Below are 10133 nucleotides of genomic sequence, written 5' to 3'. Positions count from 1 at the left end.
AATCTGAAGCCAAAACTATTTTCCACTTTCACCGTGTGAAATATGAGAATTTGCTTTTCCTTCTTTTGTATGCGTTTGTCTTGAAAGTATCACCTTGGGCTCTGGGAACTCGCGATGGGCACTTGTATCGCTTCGATCCTCTGACACACGGTGGTTTGAAGCAGATTCAGATTCGACGCACAGTGTTAGCACCGCCGCCGCTGCAGCTGATGAAGTATGGAAACGCTATGGTGTGAGCACCTAGAGCATGTGCATGACCCGCAGCATCTGTCCTCTCATTACTCACCTCACTGAGATGAGGGCAAAATCAATAGTGACCAAGTTAGGGCCAGGACGTGTCATTGAGATAACCACAAGTCTCACTCTCTGACTGACTGACACCTGGTTGTTATTCATGGAGAAAGAGCAGAGAAGTGAGAGAGTGGGAGTGTGGGGCAGTCTGTGAGAAGCATACGATGAGAGAAGACTGCAGATTAAACACAATCAAGTGAGGAGAGTGACAGATCACATACTTGTCCATTTAAAAAGAAGAAGAAGAAAAAGAAAAACCCCAACAGTATTCTTCTGAACGGAGTAAGTCTTGAGGCGATTCAGGCTCACAGAGGCGGCAGCAGGTGAATATAGTGGGATGGATGCCACTGCTGCATCCCTGCTCTCCATCTTAATCTCCCACTAGTCTCGTGTGGCACGGCTGTGCGTTTACACGGAAATGCAGCTTGTAGTTATATAAAATTGCATTATTAACTTTTGACAGGAGCTGACAAAGCCTCATGATACATATGTACTGTATGGGGCCAGAAACACACACACACACACACACTCACACAAGACCAAATGCTCAGCGAACGTCACACTCTTCCCTTTTCAGCCCAAAAAAAAATACTGCTTTGCAAAGTTTGACTTGGGTGACACTTTGGCGAGCTCACAATGTGCATTTCTGAGAGGCAGCATAAATGTAAGTCGGGGAGTTGATTTATACAACTGCCTTTGAAGGAGGCTGAGCCTTTGTTGCATGACACCGGAGTCTAAGGATCCTCCAGCACTACACTGTTGGATTAAGGGCATTGTAATGGTATTTTTCTTTCAGCGAGCTGTAAGCAGTGAATCCTTTTCAGAGCCTTTATCCAATAAAGGCTTTGTGGAAAGCCCAAACTCATGATTCCTCTGTGGTAAACACACCCCCACATGCATACACACACACACGCACACATACACACACACATGCACAAAGACAAGGAGGATCCACAGTAAGTCACTGCATGCACTGAGAGCAGATTGTGTGATGATAACCTCACTTTACAAGGTTTTCAAAAAAAGGGCATGTACAACGCTGAACGTGTTCGCCTGGTTAAACTAAACTCACTGCTGGAGTTGCAGTGACGGAGCTGGAGAAATGTTCATAACTAATGTCCAGCAGGATCAACAAGACTCGAGTCTTCATTTGCTTTAACTATTTTTTTTGTCCGACTTCATCCTCTCTGTAAGGTTCCAGTAACCGTTCCTCAGTCCCCGTGTGAATCTCTTGAGCATTTTCTTTCACTTTCCCTCTGCGGTCACGTCTTCTGAGGCACCAAAGGTGCCGCCGTGACCGTCCCCTGCACTGTCCGGTTGGCTGGGAGCGGCGGGGGGCTCCAGTCCGGCTGGTAGAAGTGGATGTCAAATGTCCGCGCCCAGTCGGCAAAGACCCGCTTCTCTGTGATGAAGCGGTGGTGGCTGCCGCGGCGTCCACGCTCGTGGGAGATGTACATGGCACACTCGTCCGGACCGCGAGGCTCATAGTAGTGGTAGGGGACAGAGTGGTGCTGCGGCTCCCTGCAGTGGTGGAGAGGGGACATGAGAGACAGTTGACATTTAAAAAAAAAACAACACACTTTTAGTCGCTAAAGGCAAATGTGACACCACAGAGTGGTTTTCATTTTGTGATGAGTGGCGCTAGTGGATGGGGGTAGCTGAATGATTGAATATATCATCTGCAACTAAAACCTGGTTCCTATGTTCATAAAAGTGGATATGTGTAAGAATATTTAGAATTTGTCCAGCCAGTAGCCACGACACAGGCTTTGGGGTGTGATGTACTCCAATGGGGCAACTGTGACATTGTATGCTATGTCCACTTTTAGTGGACATGAAGTCCATTTTCAATATTGTTTTATTGTGTGAGCGTCAACATTACTGAACCTCTCCTGTCACTCAACCGTTGTGAGTTGCGGCAGTAAACATTTATGAGAGCGAGCAGGTGGAAATCCATCAACATGGTCATCTACGCATTGTGTAGCGATTGAGATTTCATCCATGGACACATCTCAACCACCAACACTCTTGACAACATGTGCATTGTCCATTAATTAGGTGCTTACTAACATGCATGTAAGTAGCATACTAGCCCTTTATTAGGTAATATTAAGCATGTATTAAAATGCTTAAAAATCGGTAGGTAGGTAGAATAAGGTGTTAATACATGCTTAATAATTACTAATAAAGGACTATTATGCTGCTTATATATGTTAGTCAGCACCGAGTTAATGGTGAATATGTGTTCCCTAATCTGAAGTGTCACCAATTTTTAAATAAATTCTCTAAGAATAACAATTTGACCCATAAACAACTACATAATACATGTGGGCCCTGGCTGCTGAACAAACTGATCCTCTGGACCGACTCGAAACGTTTTTTTTTGTAAGTACCAATGGTTGAAAAGTCACAGAATGCCCCCTTAAGACAAAAGTCAAATAAGGTTTTTTAAAAGCACTTGAACTTTGTTTGTGCAATAGTAATAACAGGAGGAAAATGTAGCCTCGGGCTTATCGAAAGAGGGAGCTCATTTCTGAAATCTAATGTTCTACACAGGACACCCTTCAATCACGTCAACGACCTCAGGCACAGTAGGAAGTTACGCAGCGACACAGCTGCCTTCTTTCACACATTTAACTCCATCTGCCCGTGTTTCCTCCTGTATAAACATGTAGTTGCTTTTATTTTCCTGTCTAATTTATTGCCATTTTCACATCGCAATAGTTATGTTAGCTATTTAACGGAGGAAAGAATTATGATAAGGCATATATCTGCACACATGCAAACACGCTCTTAGAAATAAAAGTGCTAAGTAGAATCAAATAAGGTTCTTCGGCTTCGGAGAACCCTTTTTGACTCCATGTAGAACCTTTTTATAAAGGTTCCACCTGGATCCCTTTTGGAGGGTTCCATCAAGAACCCTTTTAAAAGCCTTTATTCAGGAAAGGGGTTTTAAAGGGTTCTCTGGGTCAAAATAGTTCTTACTGGAACCATTAATGTTACCAAGAACCCTTGAAAACCCTTTCTTCTTTCAGAAGCAAATGGTTCCAGGTAGAACCTCAGCCCTTGTAGAAGGACACCTTTGGAACCTTTATTTCTAAGAGAGCATAAACACATTGAAAATTAGAAAGAACAAACTGATAAAGCATGTCGTTACATATACTCCATACACAATCAATATCATACTTGTTCATTTGAACATAATCTTCACACAAAAAGACAGCACTACTTTAATCTTTCATCAAATTTAAGTGTGAATGAATAAATAATCCACCGTTTATCCACCGTTTTAAAAATGTACAGTTTCTGATTCTTTCCATTACTAATATTTGTATTTCCTATATTTATTTTGGTTTTATTCATTCATATAAAGCTGCCTACACATAATAAATATCCATAAATTAAAAGGGGCTCAGATTCAGTCCAACTGTTCTAATATTCATAGTTGTGCTGGCTTCCCCCCCGAAAATTGCCAGTAAAGACCACTGTGATTGCTACGTGCACTCTGCATAAAAACACAGCGGCTCTTAGAAAAACGGCGATAACGAGCTAAACGCATTCGCTTATCTCGCATCTTAAACCTTGTTTTGTCGAAAACTAATAACTTCTGGAGATTTTCACGTTATCTGGTAAGCCGTTGCAGAAATTAGCCCCCACGCGCTGAAAGGATTTAGATGCCAAAAGTGCCATATCTTTGAATTGTGTTTATGCTGAGTATTAGTGTATGAGCCCAGGGACAGCCACGGCGTCGGCCTTATCAGATTTGTTCCAGAGCCCAGCAACAATACTACAACTTTTAGCAAAAGAGGTGAGGAGGCATTAGACGCTTTAAGTACCTTGGCGGGACAATAAAACTTCAAAATAGAAAGGCAGATATGTGGACAAAAATATGTGGACATTTGTGAGGATGGTGTTGTTTATCCATTCATTCTTCTACTGCTTTTTAACCCTTTAAGGTACGCACCACGAAAAAAGCAAAGGAAAACATTTTTTCTTTGCATTTTTTATTATTTTATTTTATTTACATATGATAACAATAACGACAATCAATATATATATATTTTTTTAGACCCTACAGTATTTTAGATACAGGTCTCTACCAAACGGTTAAGACGTCTGTTCATAATAAACCTGGTTTGCATAATTCATAAAGTACAACATTCAGAACAAGTCGCATTAGTTTAGTGTTAGTGAGTTCAGCTTGATGCATTTTTCAATGAGATATAGTGACTTAAAGGTGAAGTAAGTAGTTTATAATGACATCTAGAGGAGAGGCTGAAATTTACAACAAAGAACTGCTCCTCTGCTCAGCCCCTCCCTTCCCTGAGCGCTACGGTATCCGCAGCCGGTCAAATGTCGTCCTCGTCGTCTTTCTCCGTGTCAGCAGATGAGGTTCGTGAGGCGAGGGAGAGGGCGAGCTACCGCGGCCGTAGCAGACGAAGCGGAGAGGGAGGAGGCGGGACTTCCGCTACAAGTAAAGAGACGCTTGATTTGTTCTCTCGCGTTTGTCCTTACAGGCTCCGGGAGAAACATGGCGTCTCGCTGCTAACAGTGGCTATGCAACCGCGGTCCGCGGTCATGTTGTTTTACATGACTTTTTGAAACACTACGAAAATGAAACAAAAACTATTATACAGCAACTAGACAATGCAGGAGCACATAATATGTATAAAAAAGTGGATTTTGGGTTATATAAACCCATAAATATTACATATTGTACCTTTAAAGTGTGGTCGACCAAATGGTTGAGTAGAACCTTAAAGGGTTAATGTCCAGTTTGCATAATCTCCATGTTTTTGGACTGTGGGAGGAAACTCAGAAAACCCACACACACATGGGGTGAACTTGCGATCTCCATGCAGAAAGACCCTTGTTCTGACCGGGTCAAAATCAGAATATTAGCCTGATAGGAACAACAAATGCTATCTGAACACTTTATAGTCCAATATGGGAGAAAATAAACCTCCACCTTAACACTAGTACTGTATGTTGGTACGCTGTGCAGCATTTTTAGTCACTTTAGTTTAGTTACTTCACCATTATCAGGGTCTATTGTGAGTGCTTCTCCATCACAATGACGTGATACAATCATCGTATGTTGTCGTCCTAATGTAATGCCTCATGCGTGTTTTTTTTCTTCCTTCCTTTGTTGTCTATTCAGTTCTCGCCGAGACTTCTGTTCACATTTCTTCAAAAGATTTAGGAGCAACGATTGCCTGTAATGGCTCCGATGAGAGACGATTCGAAAGATTTCACTTGCCATTCGTGCGAGCACAATGACGGTGTGTGAATGCCAGCAGATAGTTGTGCAGGTCTGTCTGCAGAGTCAGCGGCGTAAAAAGACAAGTGTGCAGAAACACACGATAATTAAGGAAACAAAGAAAGCTACTATAACAGCTGTCAATATAATAAAAAACTACAATGAACATACTATAAAATAAAGTACTCGCATGTCTACTATAGTATTTATGGGAATGCAGTGTACAGTTTAAATGCCATGCACATGTTTACTCAGATATTCAAATATATTCAGTCAGTGCCAGCATTAAGTTGTCTAACATCAGACAGTGGTGATATTTTAATGTTAATGTTTTGTTTTTTTGGTAACACTTTAGATTAGGGAACACATATTCGCCGTTAACTAGGTGCTTACTAACATATACAAGTAGCGTACTAGCCCTTTATTAGTAATCATTAAGCTTGTATTTACACCTTATTATACATAACCTTATTCTACCTCTATTATGACATGAATTAAGATTTTTCCTACATACGGTGTTAATACGTGCTTAAAGGCGCCATATGTAAGAATGTGGCCAAAAACGGTTACTACACTCAAATTCAAAATACCAAGGTCTTTTAGGTTTCGCTTTTCTCCGCCATTGTAGCTCTGACGTAACTGGCAACCCGTGGTTGCTCGGCTGAGACTCTACTGACTGCAATGATTGGTAGACGGCGGTAGGTGGCGCCACATGCCAAAACATGATTTGCAGTCTGCAAAAGATTTTTACATATTAGGAGGATTTTGGCCAGTTGCTTTTGATTTATTACATAATGGACCTTTAATATTTACTAATAAAGGGCTAGTATGCGACTTATATGCATCGAAAGTGTTACCTTTCGCAAACATATGCAAACTTCTGCTTTACCACTGCGTTCTGGCATCCTTTAAAGCTTGTATGAAATTTGAAAAATGTCATTCGGCAATCTGCAAGAAGTCAGTAAAAGCACATTTTCATTCCTGGCAGTCAAATATTTCAAAATGTGTTTTGAGAGCAAAGGATGGTAGTTTCAAAAACACACGGCGACGGCAGCAGCAGCAGCTTAACAGCATGGAAAACTATTCCTTTGAAGCTCAGACAGAAAAAAGCAAGAAGGTGAAAGAAAAGTAAGGAATGAGAAGGAGTTGCATCAAGTGATATTTTATCCCGATATCTCTGATTAAAGCGAGAGTATAAATTTACCAGATATTTATTAATATTCTGTCTTCACGTGTTAATGAAGCATATTTGACTTGAGGTTAGAAAGAGAGAGAGACACGTATATTTAATTAATCATATTACTGTACATCTTCATTTGTTATGAGAGCCTCATCGTTATCATTCATTCATGGACTCATAATATCCGTCAACATGTACTGAAATAATGAACTGACGTTCCCTCTTCATTAGCGCCGAGATTTAATCCGACGACGAGCGGCGAAAGAATAATAAAAGAAAAATCAATGATCCCAATCAATTCGAGAATCAGGTATGAGGATAAAACAAAGACACGGCGTTTTTACAGTTTGTTCAGTTTTATTGAGAAATCTAATAAGATTTGTTCGCCGTCCAATAAAATCATCCAATTAAAGTGTTTGCTGAGATGGATGAGACGTGAGCTGTAATTCAAACCATTAAACTCGGCTAATGAGGCAGGGGCCTTCGTTGCTAAGAGCAAGATGGAGGCAGAACGGATAAAGTATCCCATGGTTCTTTGCATTTCGGTTACACACACACACACACAAAGTGCCTGGTCATGTTTAAAAATGAGGGAGCAACCTTGGAAAGATATATAACATTTTCAAATGATCATGCTAATCATATTTCCTGCATGTCTGCACCACCTACTCTGCTGAATTAAGTCAAGAAACAGCCACCCACACGAGTCCAGATAAGTTGGATCGAGGCTACAGAGCGGAACACAACAACCGTGTGGACAAACTGTAATGATGAGAAAAGCGGTTATTTCACATTTAACCATCATGTAACCTAACACGGTCGTTTGTTTTGCAGGTACATGGCCGTTATCAAGGTCAAACAAACAATTTGCAAAAAAATCACTCGGTATGATTAGTTGAATGTGTCTGACCTGGAGGCCGCTGCGTATTCTTAGTACTTGTGGAGCGTTCTCGTTTTTCAGTTAAACAACAAATCTAATCAAGTTGGATGAATGGAATAGCCTCACTGTGCCGACTGTGTCTCTCTGAAAACCTGCACATTTCCGCACTCTCTCGTTTACATTACGTCTCAAACTGTCGTTATTCCACAAGTTGGGCACAGAAGTAGAGCTGAGACAATTCATCGATTAAACTATTTTGATAATAGATTAATCAGTTTGAAAACACAAGAAAAAACACATTTTTTTGCAAGCACATTGGTAAAGTTATGCAGATATCACAATTACCAAAAGGCTAACAATATGGTTCAGTGCATAGAGTTGACTGGTATATACAGTATATGGTATAAATATTCGTCCTGAGTAACAATTAATCGAAATGATATCAAAATCGCTATACAGTATACTGCAATTTTAAAATCTCAGGAGGCGCAATATCTGTTATAGCTAAATTGTGTGTCAAAATATCCATCCATCTTCTACCGCTTTATTATTGTCTTGATCTATACAAGTCTTTTTCTACAGACTGAAGAGAACACCTTTGTTTCTGCACAGATCTGCACAAATATCACGATTTTGAAAATGAGAATGATGCCGTAAAAATGACCGTTCCCTCCGATTCCTGTCAAAATAACCGCAGTTAGATATTCATTCAGTCTTTCTCCTGAATGATTCAATCATGAGCGAACAGCGCTCTGCATCCACATCACACAAAAAAAAAACACACACATTCAGATGGGGTTTGTTGATGCATGTGGTCACGTTCTTTAGCACACGTGAGCACAATCTGTCCTCCCAACACTCTCTCAGTTACCTGAGACGCACACACACACACACACACATGGACAATGGACACATCTGCTCAGTCAGAATTTCGTCCCCGTGCGTTTGAACATCGGGCAGCAACGTGAGGTCAAATCCCATGTGGTCACAGGAAATGCATTTGGGACTCATTTTAATCCCAGTTGTTAGGATGTACTTAACGTGCCATTGGTTCTCTCGGGACAGACATTAATATCAGGTCTGAACAGAGCCAGTGTGTTCCTCTGAATGACATTTAACCCAAATTGCTCCTGGCAGCTGTGCCAGCACTGAATGAATGAATGAGTGTGGTAGAAAGAGCTCTGAATATACATGTGCTCTATGACTGTGTGTGTGAATTGAAAAAAACTGGTGAAGTGCAAAATAAATACAAACCATTTTAACCATATGGAAGAAATGACCCAAGACGACCTCTCCATCTCTGAAATGCTCCACTGATATTGACCTATATAAACGAATGCCTCGTCTTCTTTCGGCTTCTCGCCACAGTGGATCGTCTGCCTCCATCTTCTCTCTCTCTCTTGCGTCCTTCTCCGCTACACCAACTGACCTCATGTCCTCCTCCACAACGTCCACGAACCTTCTCTGTGGTCTTCCTCTGTCAGATCCATCTTTAACATCATCAAATATCATAAAGTGACTGAACCATCTCCACCTTGCCTCCCTCTTAGTTTATTTTCAAAAACCTGTCCTTCGAATGTGCTCATTTCTAACCCTGTCCATCGCGGTCACTCCCAGCGACAAATCGCAGCATCTTCAGCTTGGACACCTCCGTCTCCGTCTCCTGTCTGTTTGACAGTGCCACTGTCTAAAAGCCGAGTCTCACTTTTCGTCTTGACAACCTTCCCTTTCACTTTTTGCCTTTCACTATCCTTCTGTCACTCATCACCCCTCCTCCTCCTCCTCTTCTTCACCTCTCTTGTGCACTGTCCATTACTGTGTGGATGGTTGGGTTAACCCTCACCCTCACCCTAACCCCCCCCCAGGTATTTAAAGTCATCCACTTTCACCACCTCCACTCCTGGCAGGCGTCTTCACTGTTCTTCACCTGTCTCTCTGACAGATATTCTCCTTCACCTTCCTTCCACTTCAGGCTCTTCTCGTCCACCTGTCCCTGTCTCTCACTGCAGATTACAATATCATCTGTCCACTGAGACTCCTGCCTCAAACCCACCTGTCAACCTGTCCGTCACCTTTGCAAACAAACACTGTATTGCATTAATTGCGCAGCTCTCCATTTTCGTTTTTTTGTTAAGGCTGTTTTTCAGCGTCGTTGCAGTCACAGGAGCGCCCTTTCTTTGGGTCTCTCGCTCACGTTGAAGGGTAATTATGGGAAAGATCGATCAATACTGCCAAACATATGTCGCCTACTCCACCTTTAAGGGTCCACTCCACTTGTGTTGAACAATTTAAATGTAAACTCAACACACAAAATTGTGACAGTTGAGTGAGCCGGTGTTCGGCCACTTTACGGGAAAAAAAGAGAGGGCGAAATAACGGAAAAGCTAAGTAACAAGAGGAAGAGAGGATGAATGATTAGTTCGAGAGTTTAAACTTCATCATTTCATCACGACATAATAGAAATGTGGAATATTTTTGCTCTGTTGTGCAAAGGCCTCAAACCAAGGCAATCAGTTATGTCA

The 10133-nt window shown here is 41.5% G+C and overlaps 1 protein-coding gene across 1 annotated transcript in view; it reads right to left on the bottom strand.

Moving 5' to 3' along the window:
- Positions 1-1469: 1469 nt before the first annotated feature.
- Positions 1470-10133, bottom strand: part of st6galnac5a (ST6 (alpha-N-acetyl-neuraminyl-2,3-beta-galactosyl-1,3)-N-acetylgalactosaminide alpha-2,6-sialyltransferase 5a) — a 61667-nt gene continuing 53003 nt past the window's right edge. The window contains exon 5 of the mRNA XM_083890520.1: positions 1470-1812. Within this exon, the coding sequence (XP_083746646.1) occupies positions 1554-1812 (259 nt within the window). The 3' untranslated portion in view covers positions 1470-1553. The remainder of the gene's footprint in view (positions 1813-10133) is intronic.

This window comes from Microchirus variegatus (assembly GCF_963457635.1).
Source record: "Microchirus variegatus genome assembly, chromosome: 5".
In the NCBI taxonomy this organism is placed as follows: domain Eukaryota; kingdom Metazoa; phylum Chordata; class Actinopteri; order Pleuronectiformes; family Soleidae; genus Microchirus; species Microchirus variegatus.
The sequence above is the reverse complement of the archived record's forward strand: the minus strand, read 5'-3'. Positions and strand labels throughout refer to the sequence as shown.